General features: G+C 41.4%; 1 protein-coding gene and 1 long non-coding RNA gene across 3 annotated transcripts; one reads left to right on the forward strand and one right to left on the reverse strand.

The window, feature by feature from the left end:
* Positions 1-7,765: 7,765 nt before the first annotated feature.
* LOC120897048 lies at positions 7,766-8,306 on the reverse strand. Its single transcript, XR_005738488.1, has 2 exons — positions 8,053-8,306; positions 7,766-7,950 (listed from the first exon to the last, which is right to left on the reverse strand). It is a non-coding gene; the product is annotated as an uncharacterized LOC120897048 (long non-coding RNA).
* Positions 8,307-10,269: 1,963 nt separating this feature from the next.
* On the forward strand, positions 10,270-13,989 carry LOC120897042. 2 transcript variants are annotated; one of them, XM_040301650.1, is made up of 3 exons: positions 10,270-10,932; positions 11,009-11,402; positions 12,843-13,989. In XM_040301650.1, exons 1-3 carry the CDS (start codon positions 10,892-10,894, stop codon positions 13,404-13,406), a joined length of 999 nt encoding a protein of 332 aa, XP_040157584.1. In that variant the 5' UTR covers positions 10,270-10,891; the 3' UTR covers positions 13,407-13,989. The 2 variants fall into 2 exon arrangements, with proteins under 2 accessions (XP_040157584.1, XP_040157583.1); XM_040301649.1 differs by having other exon boundaries at positions 10,270-11,402.
* Positions 13,990-18,535: the final 4,546 nt, after the last annotated feature.

Below are 18,535 nucleotides of genomic sequence, written 5' to 3' on the forward strand. Positions count from 1 at the left end.
GTTTGCATCATCGTATTATCACTTCCACTCAAATACGGACCTGTACTTTGGTGCTGCTGTGCGGGAGCCGACTGCGATGGCGCCGTTGGAGCTGACAGCAATGGCGCCTGACCACCGTGGAACAGTGGCAATGACCCGGATTGCGATGGCGGTTGCGCACGTATCTGCAACGGCGCGGCATCTTCACTTCGCTGCATACCACCGAGAATGCGCTGGTCGCCCAAAAGATGCACGTTGGGTTGCAGCATCGCACCGTTCTGCGGAATTAGCCCTCCGCTCGCGCTAGCTAGCCCTAGCGATGAACGACGCATCTCCTCGTCCATGGCACCAGTCTCCTCAGAGGACATCCTTCGCCGCTTGGGTCGCGGAATTTTCACTCGGATAAATAAACGAAACAACAAACAATTAGAAACTCGTCGCCACTTTTGTGTTTCAGACTGGTGCACAATTGAGGATATTTAAGGCACACGCGGCTCTTCTGTATAAACCACTTATATTCTAATATAAATAACATATATTCTCCAGGACTGTTGTGTGTGTCGGGTCGCGGCCTATGATCGAGTGCCGACCCTCGGTAGCCCGATCGCTCCCGAAGCTCTTAACGGCCATTCGGACGTCGGATGCTGTCAGTTGCACGACAGCATCGAGTCGCGGTTACACTGCACCGTTTCTGTACACAACACTGTCAATCCAACGTACGGGGTGAATGCCATCGTGAAATCCGCGTTTCGGACCATGCGGTAGCCCACATTGTGAGTGTCGCAAAGGAAACCACTCACGGGTTTTTTTTTCTCATTTTCGGATGGGAAGAAGCCAGCCCTCCGAAAACTGACGAGTGTCACACGGGACCACGCCAGAGCAGCGATTTTCCCGTGTGAAGAACAAGGCATAGGAAGCAACGCGATCTTCTATTTGGCAAACCGCGTGATGCAGCCAACCCGATCTTCTATTTGGCAAACCACGTGACGCAGCCATCGCGATCTTCTATTTGGCAAACCACGTGAAGCAGCCATCGCGATCCTCTATTTGGCAAACCACGTGACGCAGCCATCGCGATTTTCTACGTGGCAAACCTCGTGAAGCAGCCATCGCGATCCTGTATGGTGGAAACCACATGCAGCAGCCATCTCGATCCTGTATGGTGGAAACCACGTTAACCCATCGCGCAGCAGAAATCGAGCTGTGTAAAACAACGGGAAGCAGCATAAGATGACGTGCCAATCATTCGACGGAACCTCATAGTGAACGAACGGACGCAGATTTCAACGTGAACGAACGTGCGGAACATCGTGGATGACGGGTGCAGCTTTTTACGGTGCAACATCGTAGATGACGTGTGCAGTTTTTCGTCGGCGCAGCCATCGCAATAACGTGTCGAGATTTTCATCGGCGCAGCATCGTCTTTGCTGCATGAACCACAACGCCGCAGCCGCTATCGAGAACAACGAGCTGAGAACCTCGTGGTGACCTACCGGCTGCTGACGCTATACGCCACGATATCGGTGAGCTCGTTCCTTTATTTTATTTTATCTTTTCTCTTATTATAACGTATTTTCCCGCGTTCCATCATTATATTATTATCGTATATACTATTGCGTTAAATATTAACATGCATTAAATTTGAATTTGCCGACCTATTTATATATATGCATATTTATACATATTTCACAATCGTTTCGTGATACGTCGTAAACATTTCAAACAAAATTTTTTTTTCATCATAATACGCAATTTTCATAAAAAAAAAAAATCAACTCAATAGTGTAAGCATTTTAGAGAGAATTAGGTACATTTTTTTTATTAGATAGGGAATATTCTGTGAACCTAAAATGTCAAAGAACGAAAGTGATGATAAAAATGCTGGTCCCAGTGCAATTCCGGTGCGAGCCGCGGGGCCGTCATCAGAGGCGGGAACGATGGAACAAGAAAACTCTCATTTGGCCATAGAAAAAATTTCCACAAAATTGCCTTGTTTTTGGGAAGACGCTCCAAGCGCATGGTTTGTGGCAGCAGAAGCTGAGTTCGATATTTCAAACGTTACAAGGGAACGCTCGAAATATTCTCACGTTCTAAGCGTGCTCCCGAAAAACGTCTTGCCGAAAATAATGGACATAATAACTATGCCATTACCAAACAACCCGTACTCACATTTAAAAAGTCAACTTCTAGAAAGGCTTAACGCGAGTGAAGAACAACGAATCACTCAGTTGTTGTATCACGTACAAATGGGTGATCGTAGTCCGTCTGATTTTTACAGACACATGGTTCAGCTGGCAGGTGATTCTGCAAACCTCACTTCCGAGCTTATTCGTAAGCTTTGGTTATCAAGATTGCCAAAAACAATGGAAGTAGCGCTCATTGCCATCGGAAACCGAGAAATCAATGAGCTAATTAAAATCGCAGACAGGGTGTGGGAAGCAACCCAAGCCGGAGCGGTATCATCGATTGCAGGCGTTTCTTCTAGTGAAAGCTCGGGAAGAAATCCCTCGAATGAAACTGCAATATTGCGACAGGAAATTTCTGAACTGCGTAGTATGCTAAGGAGAATTTCCTTCCAAACAGGAAATAATAGAGGAAGACAGCGAGAAAGATCTCAGAGCCAAAAACGTGCAAGAACACCATCACAGGTTCGGAAGCACCCCATGTGTTATTTTCATTTTCGGTTTGGCGAACAAGCACGACGGTGCCAAAAACCCTGCAATTTTTCGCAGCAAAAAACTAATTTGCTCAACGGCAGCGGCGGGCAACCCGAGAGCAATATTGGGCTCCTCTCGTCTTTTCATTGACGATGAAAAAACAACATTTACCTTCCTTGTAGATACAGGAGCCGACGTGACCGTCATACCGTACAATCTTTTTGGAAAAGTCATCAAACAAGCTGAACACCAACTAGTAGCAGCTAATGGTAGCCCTATTGCTACTTACGGAACCAAGTTGCTACAGTTAAGTCTTGGACTTAGGAGAGTGTTTTCGCACTGTTTCACACTTGCTGAAGTGAATCGACCAATCATTGGGGCTGATTTTTTAGCGAAGCACGATTTGTGGGTCGACTTAAAAAGAAAGAGGTTGATCGATCATCTTACAGGACAAGAAACGATCGCAACCATCGCTTTAGTGGATACACCTACCCCCAAAAACTGGATGATTGAATCGAGCATATTTGGTGAAATTTTTAAAAAATATCCAACTTTAGTGGATCCACCAGATTATAAAAAGCCAGTTAGGCATTCGATAGTACATAACATCGAAACCAAAGGAAGCTTACCATTTTCTAAACCACGACGTCTGGATCCGAAAAAGCACAAGATTGCTCAAGCAGAATTTCAACACATGTTGGATCTGGGAATCTGCAGAGTTTCCTCGTCGTCAGCTTCGTCACCGCTACACATGGTACCCAAACCTGATTCAGATTGGAGACCTTGCGGCGATTATAGGCGTTTAAATGCCATCACAATACCTGATCGTTATCCGATCCCGCATGTGCAGGATTTTACGATGAACTTGGATGGTTGCAAATTTTTTCTAAGTTGGATATCATTCGAGCGTACCACATCATACCTGTTGCCGAGGAAGACATCCACAAAACGGCGATAACCACGCCGTTCGGGTTATTTGAATTTCTAAGGATGCCGTTTGGCCTCAGAAATGCAAGCCAGTGTTTTCAACGACTCATGAATAATATTTTTCATGATTTAGATTTTGTGTTTGTATACATAGATGACATTCTGATAGCTAGTTCGACGCGTGAATCCCCTTTAGAACACTTGCACATTGTTCTAAAACGTTTAACGGATCACGATATAAAACTTAAGCCATCAAAATGCATTCTTGGTGTGAATCAAATAGAATTCCTCAGCCACACCATTTCGGCGAAAGGGATAACACCATCGCCAGAAAAAATAATGGCCATTCGAGATTTTCCTTCACCATGTTCGGTGAAACAGCTTCAAAGAGTTTTGGGAATGGTGAATTATTATCACCGCTTCATTCCTAACATTTCAGATAAGCTAAGAGTGCTTCACCAGTTAGTAAAAGAGCACAACAAAAATAGGAAAATCAAATTCGAATGGTCTGACGCTTGTGAACAAGCACTAAATCAAATAAAGGATGAACTTTCAAACGCTACCATGCTCGTGCATCCGAAAAGTAATGCTGCTTATACACTAACAACAGATGCTTCTAGTGTTGCTGTAGGGGCAGTATTACAACAAACTAGCGAAGGCATTTTGGAACCTCTTGCGTTTTTTTTCTAAAACGATGACGCCCACGGAACAGAGGTATTCCACATTCGATAGAGAATTGCTCGCTATTACTCTTGGGATAAAACATTTCCGACATTTTCTAGAAGGTAGATCGTTCACGGTTTATACAGATCATAAACCATTGATCCATGCCCTAAATTCAAAAACAGAAAAATCCCCAAGACAATGCCGACAACTAGACTTTATTTCACAATTCACAACGGATATAAAGTACATTACTGGCTAGAGCAACGTTGTGGCAGATGCGTTATCTCGAATAGGAGAAACCAACGAAATCACAAACTTCACATATGAAGCAATTGCAAAGGAACAACAAAAAGACGAACAGCTAAAACAACTATTTGAAGACTCAAATAGTCAGGCAAACTCCAAATTCAAATTAAATCAATTAATATTGGATAAAAACAAACTAGTATTCGAGTCGTCGACTGGACAGAATAGGTTGTATGTTCCTTAATCTCTAAGAAAAAAAACTTTCGCCAACCTACACAACCTATCCCATCCGGGTATTCGCGCATCACGCAAGCTGTTATCCGAAAGATTTTTCTGGCCGTCAAAGAACAAGGACGTGGGAAACTGGACTCGTTCGTGTGTTGGATGCCAAAAAGCTAAAATTGATCGTCACACTCGCTCGCCTTTGGAAGCATTATCCGTTCCAAAAGGGAGATTTGAACATGTGCACATGGACATCGTTGGTCCATTGCCACCATCCGAAGGAATGAGCTACTTACTGACCATTGTTGACCGTTTTACACGTTGGCCGGAATGCTATCCGATGCCTGATATGTCGGCTAAAACGCTAGCTGAAACATTTGTAAGGAATTACATTCCAAGGTTTGGTTGTCCATCTACAATCACAACCGATAGAGGCAGACAGTTCCAGTCAAAACTGTTTGAAGAACTAACAAAGTTGTTAGGAACACATCACATTAAAACGACTGCGTATCACCCTCAATCCAATGGAATGGTTGAAAGATTCCATCGACACTTAAAAGGAGCGTTAAAAGCCTGCGAAGACAATACGCATTGGATTTCTCGATTGCCACTGATTCTGCTGGGCATTCGAGTAGCATACAGAGACGCATTAAAAGGCGCTCCAGCAGAAATGGTATATGGAGAAAGTTTGCGACTTCCTTCCGAAGTATTTTTACCCTCTGCTGCAAAATCCGTCGAGGACGTACCCGAATTTGTTCAGGATTTTAAAAAAGCGCTAAGGCACATTGACCCATGCCCACCAAAACTAAATGATACAACACCGGTTTACTTACCAAAACACCTTCAAACCTGTAAACATGTTTTCGTACGGGTAGATAAAGTGAGAACGGGTTTACAAGCACCGTATGAAGGACCTTTTGAGGTAGTTCGACGGTGCAGAAAATTTTCACGGTTAAAATCAAAGAAAAAATGAATCTATTTCGATTGACCGCCTCAAACCTGCTTTCGAAATGGAGGGTGTCTCCAAAACAGGCAAAACCACAAATAGCCAAAAGAATGTTCGCTTTGCGAAAAACTAAATGAAATCTCAAGTTAAGAGACAAACACTCTCACAATTCTTTTTCTATCGCGACTCCGTCACTGGTGGGGGGTTCTGTGGTGTGTGCTGTGCCTGTTCAAATTAAGTGAATTGGGAAGGACAGCTTTTTCTCATCACTTGAGGTCTGCGATATTAAGGGTTAATTAGGGTCTCAAGTAGATAGTTAGAGAGCTTAGGAGATAACGGGAGAGTCGGGCAGGACACGCATAATGAGCGCGAGAAATGCGTAGCCTCGCGAAAGTGCGTAGGTGCGTGAGAAAGGACAGGTGCGCGAGAAGGAATAGGCGCGCGAGCGTAAGGCGAGAGAGAGAAGGTATAAAAAGGAGCATCCGATCGGATAAGCTCTCTTTCTTAATACTCCGGTATACCGCGACAATACTGTTCTCCTGCGCACGATTAACATAATAAAGTGAATATAATTGTAGAAACTTACATGTCCATCGTGCAATGCTGTATAGTTATTTTAAATGTTTAAAATAATCAATTCTATCTTCGTAGTATAATTTTCTTTAACAGCTTAACCAAGATGTACTAGAGAACTTCTTCTCGCAAGTAAGACAAAAAGGAGGGGTGAATGATCACCCATCGCCGTTGAGCTGTCTTTACCGTATAAGAATAATGATACTTGGAAAATCCCCAACCATATTACGGAATCAAACTCATACCAGACAACAAAACAACCAAGAACCGGATGAATATTTGACGACAGTGGAACCTAACGTTGAAGAAAGTAATTTAAAGTAATTTAAAGGAAGAGCCGGAGGAATATATAGCTGTAACGGTGTTTTCAGGAGCCGAAATAGTACCGAACTTCCCAGACATGCAACGCAGGGAAAAAGCTAATGGATTAATAAGCTCAGAAGATAGTGATATTATCAGTACGGCTAGCAGTAATCCTTTAACAATGACAGAACAAGAAGAAGACGGATTGCAATACATTATGGGTTACCTCGCAAAAAAATTTAACGAAAAGTATTCAACGAAAATAATGAGGAAAGCCCACTGAAACTAGCAGCCGAAAAACGATTTAAAATGAACCTAATGATGAGTGATGGCTAACCAGAAGCCTCAACCGTGACGGAGCAACTTATCCCGGATGGCAGCCAGCTTCTTTTTGTCTTCTTTTTTTTCTTTTTCTTTTTTTTCTTTTTCTTTTTTTTTCTTTTTCTTTTTTTTTCTTTTTCTGTTCTTTTCTTTTTCTTTTATTTTCTTACTATTTCTTTTCTAGATATCAGCGTGGAGGACGTACTAAGTATCAAGATGGGCCATCACACAAACGCCTAAAGGAAGATAAAAGGTACGCGGAGTGTTTTAGTGCGGTCGCATTGATCGTAAGCTAATCTGTAATACAGATGGGTTACGATCAATGAATCCCACACTACCCACGACATCGACGGTTGGTATGGAAGTCGTGGGTGCCTTTTGAAGGTTTCACTCCGCGATAACAAAAAAAAAGACGAGAGCAATGATGAAGCTACTACTAACAATTAACCTTAATTTTTTCAACATATCAAAGCTGTGCGACCAAGTTTTCTACATGTCAAATATTATCTAATTAATCTATATACGTTCTTTAGTAATGCGTACATGTGCTTAAGCGTAGAATACATGAACTGTGATGTAGAATTTCCTTTTAAATGTTTTAAGAGATGATTAAACTGTTGATAGTGATATCGTTTCACTCACTAACTGTAGCTGTTCTATTTTTGCATTAAGTCTCACGAATAATGTTTATAAAATATGTTTGGTTCAGCTTGTAAGAGTAGTGTAATTCGCTTATACAACCCATATCAGGATTGAGTAAACTAAATAAATTTAGTAAAATGAATACATTCGTAAAACCAAATATCATACCGTACGTCGAAAACATCACTTAGGGAATTATATATAACGCTAGCTCAAAAACTAAATCACGTTGGTTCTGTAATGTTTTTCTGGATCTGGATGGATGGAATCTGGAAGCGCCAAATAATAGAATCATAACAAGTGATTTTGCTTCCGCCATGTGTACGAGAATCATATGCCACCATCCGACACGGAAACCACAACCAAATGGCTACATATAATTAGGACGGGTGACCAAACTCACTGTTGGCGCGTTTATTCAATTTCATCGAATTGGGTTTGATATATACGGTCTAGTCTAGGAGGCACCTAAAATATAGTATGAGATGATGTTTATACTATTATAGACTAACATATCATAAGGAACTGAGTTTATCAAATATCATATCACTTATGACCACGAATCTTTACCACTTTCCAGATGGTAAAATGAGCCACGAACATTAGATTGTAATAGTACAGATATTGCGCGATGAATAATTTATGTGATCACAAATCACTGAACAATGATTTTATCTTAAATTTACGGAAAATGTTAACTTAATTCCCTTCTTGTTGTTTCGCATCATTCTGATCGTAAACATTTGAAACTAGCGTCGCACACATACAATCACATCCCTTGTACATACACGCGGTAATCCAGACGTCACTTTTCTTAGCTGACCTTTCTTGTACCAAATATCACCAATTTTACGACAAAAAATGCACTAACTTAAGAGAAAAATAAATATTTGTAAGCCAGTTTGCACCGTACGCTATAACCAAAGTCTATATAATACAGAGGTCGAGTCGTCCAGAACATTTGATCAAAAAGCGTGGGAAAGTTTTGACAGCTGGATGAAAAAGCTTCAATAGTTTCATCGTAGCATACATTGAGGTTTTAGTTGTTGAGCATGCAATGGTCTGAATGTATTTTCGGTCATTATTACATCGTTTATTCGTAATATTGCACTGCAAAAAAGTTGACGAATATCAAGAAAAGATAGAATTATAGTACAATTATTGATTATAACAAGATCAGTGCCCAAAATTAGGACAAAATCATGTGCAGCTCAAGAGAACCAAAGCTAATAGGCTTGTTTCCTGATTTTATACGTTTTCAAGTGATGAATTAGAGAAAAAAACTTCTCCATGCCACGTAAATGAGAAGGAAATAACTATACACACTAGATTTTGTGCAGAAAAAGCACAATTGGCCCTAAAAAGTGTTTGGTTGTGTGGAATCGTTCACAAACTTTTTCATCTAACTGTCAAAAACAAGCTTTCAAAATGGTGGACCAAAATCGAGCTATGCATCGACCTCTGTATTATATAGACTTTGGCTATAACCATCAAACTGTCAATGTCTGCTCTGTTTAAACGTCGCATCAAAATGGCTGTCAAAACGGGCCAAAATAAGCAACATAAAATTAATAATTAAAGTGCTTTTTAACACCAATCTTAGGAAAGTAAGAGTGTTAAATTGCTTTAAACATTTTTTTGTACATATTCACATTGATACAAACATTTTCTGACACGTATTCGCGCTGCCGAAAATAGGAACACAGCCTGCCGAAAATAGGACCAAACTGCCAAAAATGGGAACAAAATCAATGTTTGCATTTTCACGAATATTTGTGAAAAAGGGCTTTGAACCGGCAAATAAAAAATATTGTAACATACTATGATAGTTTATCAACCAGAATAACAACACTTTCAAGAAAAATAATAAAAAATGTTTATTTGTGAGCAGTTTTTGTGAAACTACTGCACTAGCCTGCCGAAAACTGGTACAGTTACCCTAGCACGTCAGAATAGAAATACGTCTCAAGTGAGATGAATTGTGCAGCTCACATCGCAAAGTGACTTGGTAAACCCTGTATCTTGCCCACTCTTAACCCACCTTTTCCAAAAATGCTTTGAGGAAAAGTTTGGTCAAGGGTTGGCTAAGGTCAATATGCTGAACAGGATTTTAACTCTTCGATTGATTACATTCATTCACTTACATCACTGCACTTAAAGTTCCGCAATATTATTAGTCTATAAACTATGTACTGACCAGCGAAATGGAAGAGTTCGATCGCAAGTAAACAAACACACATATTTGTTGAAAGTAGGCAATTTCCTACCCCTCAAATATAACGCAAAGCGAGTTGTCACTTGGGCAGGGAAACATTTCACCAACACTGTAAATACATGTAAGCGATTCATTCCGCCAATGTGTTTCGTACAATAACCACACACTTAAATACGACTGCGCAAGTGTCCTGCTATTTCTCCCTTCCAACAGGTTATGGGCCCAGGGAATGTTCCAAGAAAGGTTTCTCGGAAAGTTTAAGTCGTGTGTGTAGAAGTTAATCTTCTGTTTTCTGGCGTGAATCGATAAAGGTCCAGTATGGCAGATGCCGGAAAGTTTTCGTTTGCCAGGTTGAATAACCAAAACTATCAGGGCTGGAAGTTTCGCATGGAAATGCTTATGATTCGCGAAGAGCTCTTGTACGTGATCGACGAACCAAAGGTTGAACCAGTGACGCCACAATGGATCAAGGATGATAAAAGGGCTCGAGCAACTATTGGACTATGTGTTGAGGAAAACCAATTCAGCATAGTGAAAAAGGCAGATTCGGCAAAGGAATTCTGGGAAAAGCTGCGTGAGTACCATGAAAAGACAACCGTTACCTCAAGGGTGTCCCTATTGAAAAAGTTGTGTAACCTGAACCTGGGCGAAATCGGTGATATGGACCGCCATCTTATGCAGGTTGATGAACTCTTCGATCGACTCACAATTGCGGGACAAGCAATGGAAGAATCGCTTAAAATCGCCATGATCTGGCAGAGATTGACTGTCAGAGAGAGATTGACTATCAGAGAGAGATTGACTGTCAAACTGAGTGGATGTGCCTTCCTCGTGCTCCTGATTTTATACGCTGTTTTGCCGTGTTATTTCTGGAATCTCAACATTTTCAACAGTGGTGCTGCTGAGTTGTTCGTACTGGCTAGTGCGTGCCTTCGATTAATATAAAGCTGCTTCTGTTTATTCAACATTTTTGCCGAGAAAGTGTTTGGCTTCGTTTCTGCTCCTGCCACTCATCAGATTGTGCTGAGTCATCGTTATGCAGTGCTCAACCTGCAATGCACCCACCGATAGTGCTAATTCGGTGTCCTGTGCCGGTGTTTGTGGTTCCAAGCATCACACCCATTGCACGGGGTTGTCCCGTGATTCTACTCGTGAGCTTGGGCGTAATAATCAATTGTTGTGGTTGTGCAAAACATGTCACGAGTTTCGCATTGGCACAAATTCACTTCTCACAAGTGAGATAGCAGCCCTACTCGAATTGGTGAAAGCAGATATTCTCACCACAATTGACTCATCTCTCTCTTCTCTTAGATCGGCTATCAAGAGCGATTTGCTTCCTGAGATCCTCGCTCTCGTTGATAAGCGAGCGCTAACACCCATATTAGCTAAGCCGTCTGTTAGCAACGCATCGCGATCGCACACATCCACTAATGTATCGTCGCTCAATGCCACAAATACATCCAGAACGACTAAAACAGCTTCCGCTCGCCGTACATTTACTAACTCAACGGAGCTCACTGATGATATCCAAGCTGCGAACGATACCAACACTGTGGATGATTCTGACAACTGTAACCACTACAATCATCGTACTAAGCCGACTAGTGATGTTAGTGCTGGAAACTATCGAACAAATACACAAGCATCTTCTGATCCTGTTTTGAACCAAAACACCACCAACACGGGCATAGCCGAGAAAGTATGGTTATTATTATTTATTTAAATCAAAGTTATCGGGCAGTATGCCTAAATAACTTAATGCTTACAGTGTACAAGTTTAAATTATGGCCCTAGAACTAACTTGAATATGCTGACGCAGCTGACTAACGGATTGATTGAAATCTGCTGATAACCCTAACCTATTATACACATCAATCATTTTGAGCAGTGGATCATTGGCACCAAAACCAGTCGATCTAAAAGGGCTTCTTAGTAGCTCTCTACTTCTAAGACCTCTAGAAGGAGTAGAAAAGCAAATAAAATTTAAAATGTCAGGTGCATCAAAATCTCCAATTAATAATTTATGCATGAAAGTTATCTGAGCCGTAGTTCTCCTATGCTGTAAAGTCTCTAAGCCAAATAGTAAACACCGAACATTATACGAAGGACGTGGAATTTGGTTTGACCAGGGAAGACGATGAAACATAACACGTGTGATTTTTTTCTGAATTTTTTCAATTTTATCTATGTATGTGATTTGATGGGGACACCAAACTACACTGGCAAATTCCAGGATGGGACGGACTAGAGAACAGTATAATGTTTTTAAACTGAAAGAATCTTTAAAGTCGGCCGAGACACGTAAGACAAATCCTAACAGTTTAAGAGCTTTAGTGACGATAGTTTGATAATGGCTAGATAAACTAAGCTTACTGTCTAAAATAACTCCTAAGTCCCGAACCTGAGAAAAACGTGGAACGCTGTCTTCATTGATTTTGTAGTTATAAATAATAGGATTTTTTTTCTTTGAGAATGTTATACAACTACATTTGCTAACATTAAGTAACATTTCATTATTAAAACACCATGCAGAAAAATAGTTTAACGAGTCTTGTAACATTTCACAGTCGTCAGAATATTTAACAGGTAGGAACATTTTTAGATCGTCAGCATATAATAACAATTTAACATGAGGAATAGCAAACACGACATCGTTAATAAATATAATAAATAGTAAAGGTCCTAATATACTCCCTTGAGGAACACCAGATAAATTATGGAATGTGGCAGATAAACTAGTTCCTATCTTAACGTTAATGCAACGATCAGTTAAATAACTTCTTAACCACTCAACAACATTTGTGTGAACACCATACTTTGATAATTTAGATAGCAATAGAAAGTGGTTGACCTTGTCAAAAGCAGCGCAGAAGTCAGTATAAATGACGTCAACCTGTAAGCCCTTGTCAATATAGGAGTGGCAAAAGTTAAGTAAGTATATTAGATTGGTCTCAATCGATCGTTTCGGCATAAAGCCATGTTGAACATTAGAAATTAATGGTGAAAAGGCTTGGAGCATATGACGAGACATTATCTTTTCAAACAGTTTACTGCACGCACATAACATAGAAATTCCTCTATAATTGCACACATTACTTTTGTCAGATTTTTTATAAACAGGAAACATCCACGATGATTTCCAAAGTTATACTTCACGAACATCAAATCGCATGTCTCGGCTGATGATATGCGTGTGTGGCTTAAAGCTGTGCTACCAACGGACGATATTAATGTTTACCGTCTCACGAAAAAGGGTGTGAACCTGGACTCGATGTCCTTCATATCGTTCAAAGTGAGTGTTCCTAAATCTCTTAAGGAGCTTGCGCTGCAGTCTACTATTTGGCCAGTTTCACTTACTGTTCGGGAGTTTGTTGCTCGTGGCCTACCAAAGCAACGTGTACATGAAAGGGCTCGATTTGACCCTTCTGAGCTTATTTCGCATCGTACAAATAGTGAAAATTGCTCTTCAGCTGTGCCAAAAACTACCGCTCATCCGGATCATTTTTTGGAACATCGATCGCCACCCCCACAGCGCGTGATTCTATCACCATCCCAGATGACCGAGATCCTAGAGGCTATTCAACTGGAGTTTCCTCCCACACCGCCTCAGTTATCACCGGGGGTGGGGCTTCAATCACAATCCAATCTCTGCAACACGAACCGCTCACCACAGATCAGCCCGTTTGCCAAACGGATAGCTCACAATTAATAGACCCATTTGTGATATATTACCAAAATGTTCGAGGCCTTCGCACCAAATACAATGAATTGCGCCTTTCTGCGAATGAATCAGGGTTTGAAATGCTTGCCCTTACTGAAACCTGGTTAAATGAATCGATTCCATCCAACATGGTCCTTGATAGTGATGCCTACAACATATACCGCTGTGATCGAAGCAGGTTAAACAACGAACGTTCGCGTGGGGGTGGTGTGCTACTTGCATGTTCCGTTCGATATCCTTCTGTGGCACTTAACATTAATCAACCCACGCTTGAAGCTTTATGTATACGTGTTTCTTTTTCTAAGTTTCGTCTTTATGTGGGGATTGTTTATGTGCCACCGTATTTGAGCAGCGACCGCAACTATTTGGAATCCCTTTCTGCTTTCATCAGTGATGCATACATGCAAATGAAACCGAATGATCATCTTATCCTTCTGGGTGACTTCAATCAACCTGCGTTAGAGTGGTCGCTTTCTACCGCAGTAAGGCCAGATTCATCTTCAGCTATTAGACATTATGTGCCACATATTTCTTCGAATACATCCAGTTCCTGCTTTTTGGATATGTTAAACCTGCATGAACTCTATCAGCTGAACGGGGTGCATAACCATTTAAATCATTATTTGGACCTGGTGCTCTCCAACTCTGCTGCAGCTGCTTGTTGTTCTGTGTATCCTGCTTCGTCACTGCTCCTGCCCCAGGATGCCCATCATCCTGCTCTAGAAATTGCGTTACCGTCTTCTTTATTTAGGGCTAGTAGGGTTAGGAATGAATTGCCTTCTGCTCCTAATTCATTGAGAGTTCGTTATAATTTTCGGCTCACAGACTATCGTAAACTTAATTCAATTCTATCTCGTTCCGACTGGTCTTTTTTTTATCAATGTACATCGGTCGACGAGGCTGTCCAATCGTTTAATGCTTTGTTAACCTCTGCACTCCTTTCATGTACACCTATTTTTCGTTCCCCTCCTAATCCTCCCTGGTCCAATCGTACTCTTCGCAACCTGAAAAAGGATAGAATGAAATATCTTAGGAGGTATCGTCTGAACCGATCTGCTTTCAACTTTCGTTTATTTAAGTACGCTGCCTCTGCGCATCGACTATACAACAGGGCTTGTTTTGAGGCCTATTCGAGTAGACTGCAATCGCGTTTCCGTTCTGATCCAGCATCCTTCTGGCAATTTGTTAGGATTCGAAGAGGGTGCAATACGTTACCTAATGAAATGGTACTTGATTCTCGAACTGCCTCTACGCCTGTTGAGATCTGTGAGCTATTCTCTGCACATTTTTCCCAAATGTTTGAGCCACCGGTTAGTGACCCTAACCTTATTGAGGGTGGGCTACTCTACACGCCAGAGAACTTAATTAATCTCTCCGATATTTCGGTTAGCTCTGAAACAGTTGTACAGGTGTTATTTGGGTTGAAACGTTCTTTTACTCCTGGTCCAGATGGCATTCCTGCCTCTGTTTTAATAAACTGTAAGGACGTGCTTGCTCCACACCTTGCTAAAATTTTCAACCTTTCACTTTCTCTTGGGGTTTTTCCTGCTCTTTGGAAATCCTGTTGGCTTTTTCCGGTACACAAAAAGGGATGCCGTAGCATTGTTTCTAATTATCGTGGGATAACCCAAACTTGCGCCAGAGCCAAAACTTTTGAGCTATGTATCCTTCCAACCATACTTCATAGTTGTAGTTCAGCTATTAGCCCTAAACAGCATGGATTTATGCCTGGTAGGTCTACTTCAACTAATCTCATGTCTTTTATTTCCAATATTTTTAGATCTTTTGAGGCCGGTACCCAACTTAATGCAATATACACCGACTTTCATGCTGCTTTTGATAGTTTGCCTCACTCTTTATTATTAGCTAAATTGTCTAAACTTGGTTTTGGTGATGGCATTATTAGCTGGCTGTCCTCATATTTAAGTAATCGATCATGCAGGGTTAAAACCGGGTCGTACTTATCTGAGGAGTTTTTTTGTACGTCAGGTGTCCCTCAGGGTTGTGTGCTAAGTCCACTTCTGTTTTCTTTGTTCATCAATGATGTTTGTAATGTTTTACCTCCTGATGGTCATCTCCTTTATGCGGATGATATCAAAATCTTTTTACCTGTGTCTTCTTCTTCTGATTGTCTGAGACTTCAGCATTACCTCAATGCATTTGCTCATTGGTGTTCATCCAATTTACTTCGCCTGTGTCCCGAAAAATGTTCTGTTATTTCTTTCTCTCACTCTCTTTCTCCTATTTTATTTAACTATACTCTCTCTAGCGCTTCCCTCTCTCGTGTTATGTCCATCCGTGACCTTGGTATTATACTTGACTGTCGTCTTAACTTTAAACTGCAGCTTGATGAGGTGCTACTAAAAGCAAATCGAACCCTTGGGTTTATCTTACGTTTTACCTCTATTTTTAGAGATCAAAGCATCCTAAGAATCCTTTATTGTGCTTTGGTAAGGCCTATTCTTGAATATGCAAGTATCATCTGGAATCCTCCCACTATTGATGGCTGTTCGAGAATTGAAAGCATTCAGCGCCTCTTTACCAGGATTGCCTTTCGTCGTTTGTTCGGTGCTGCCTCACTACCTCCCTATGAAACGCGATTGCAGTTATTCAATCTTCACTCCTTAAGCTTCCGCCGCCAAGTGTTTCAGGCTTGTTTTATTGGTGGCTTATTACTTTCTGCTACTGATGCTCCTGATTTACTCTCGTCCATCTCGCTGTATGTTCCCTCTCGTTCTCTTCGTCCACGTGATCCTCTGTCAATTGAAACACGTCATTCTCTTTATACTTTCAATGACCCTCTTCTGTCCTGTTTCAGGTTGTTTAACCACTTTTACTATCTCTTTGATTTCGACTCCTCTCTTAACTCTTTCCGTAACCGTATTTTTTCTTCTAATTCCCTTTAATTATTCTCCTTAGTTTTCTATTACTCTCTTTTTTTTGTTTTTGTTAAGTTTATGATAGTCTCTACGCTCTACTCTTGTTTTTTCTTTTCTTTTTTGCTAGGTCAAGACTAGGTTAGTCAGGCTTAGTCTTTCATGAATTATTTTGTTTATTTGTTAGTATTAAATTAGTTTTAAGTCTATTATATTTAGCCTTGATGGCGGATATTGTATGAAATAAATGAAATGAAATGAAATGAAATGATTCTGCGTAGCTTGCCAGAATCATACGGTGGCTTGGTTACGGCGTTAGAAAGTTGCCCAGATAGTGATTTAACCATGCATTTGGTAAAGTCGAAGCTACTAGACGAGTACGAGCGAAGAAAAGAGCGATCATGTGGTACGGTGAGTGAAGAAAAGGCCATGAAAAGTTCCACTAGACAACCGCCCTCAAACAAAAGAGTTTGCTTCAGCTGTGGTAAGCCGGGCCATCTTAAAAGAAACTGTCGTTCCCGTTCTGATGCACAACAAAGCGACAGAGTGAGAAGGCCGAGGGAATCGAAACATAATGGCTACCAAGCCGAGTGTAGCAGTATGTGTTTTATGGTGGGCGAAGCACACCGTGATGTGTGGCTCATCGACAGCGGTGCTAGTTGCCACATGACGAACAACATGCGTTTCTTCAAAGAGCTGTACAACACAAAAGGACCGAGCGTAATTTTGGCGGATGGTAATGTCGCGGAAGCAAGCGGTTACGGTCATGGATTACTGCGCTGTGCAAATGGAAATGGCGGCGGAAATGGACACACTGCAAAATGTGTTATACGTTCCGTCGTTAAAAACGGGACTCATTTCAGTGGACAAAATTACCGCCAACGGATTTTCAGCGGTGTTTAAAGCAGATAGTTGCGAGGTTCGCAATGCGGATGGAAAATTGATGACTGTGGGGACGCGTTCCGGTTGTTTATACCAGCTACAATTAGCTGAAGCATCGAGAATGGCTACGGAAAAGGAACATAACAGCAATTGCTTGCATTCGTGGCATCGGCGACATGGACATCGAGACCCAAATATGATCCTAAGGATGGTAAACGAGGATTTGGGCACAGGAATGAAGTTCGTCGACTGCGGTATTCACCAATCCTGCGAAACGTGTATGGAGGGTAAGTCAGTACGTAACCCTTTTCCTACAGCAACTGAGAAGAGATCGACGAAGATTTTGGACCTGGTTTACACTGATTTATGCGGTCCAATGCGTACGGCTACACCCGGGGGAAAGAGATACCTGATGACGATGATAGACGACTTCAGCCGGTATACCATCGTGTATTTGTTAGAAAGGAAATCCGAAGCAGCTGAAAAGATAAAGGAGTATGTTCGTTACGTGGAGAATCTCTTTGCACGCAAGCCTCGAACAATAAGATCTGATGGTGGTGGTGAGTACGTTAATGAAAACCTACGTATTTTCTTTGTAGAAGAAGGCATTAAGGCACAATACACGACAGCCTACTCACCACAACAAAATGGCGTAGCAGAGAGGAAAAATCGATCTATAGAGGAGATGACAACAACGATGCTCCTGGATGCCGGATTGGATAAGCGATACTGGGGCGAGGCAGCTCTAACGGCTGTATACCTGCAAAACAGATTACCATCACGATCTGTAAGTACTAATCCCTATGAGCTGTGGTTTGGTCGGAAGCCGGAAATAGGTCACCTTAAAGTGTATGGTTGTCCAGCATACGTACACATTCCTAACGTCAACAGAGGAAAGTTTGACAGTAAGGCTCGAAAACTAATTTTCATAGGGTACTCGCCAGATCATAAAGGTTACCGTTTCGTTAACACTGAGACCAACAAGATCACGATTAGCCGGGACGTAACATTTTTGGAAGATGGTATGATGTCTACCCATTGTAATAGTCCCGTAAAGAAGCAGAGTAAAATAACAGAACCGTCGCAAGAACAGGAATGGAATGATGATTCCAATGAAAACGATATAGAATATTTCTTATCGAGTCCATCAAAGCGTAACACTACGGAAGATAGTCCACTCGTATTTGCTGATGACGAAAGCGAAAATGTCGAGTTTTTCGATGTCGATAATAACGAGGATCCGCTCGCATTTTCACATGAAGACAGAGATGATCAGATTCAGGAAGATACAGATACAGTTAAACGGGCTGTTAGAGTGAATCGTGGTAAACCTCCTAGTAGATTGGGCGACTACGTAGT

Source organism: Anopheles arabiensis, chromosome 2, assembly GCF_016920715.1.
Source record: "Anopheles arabiensis isolate DONGOLA chromosome 2, AaraD3, whole genome shotgun sequence".
NCBI lineage: Eukaryota > Metazoa > Arthropoda > Insecta > Diptera > Culicidae > Anopheles > Anopheles arabiensis.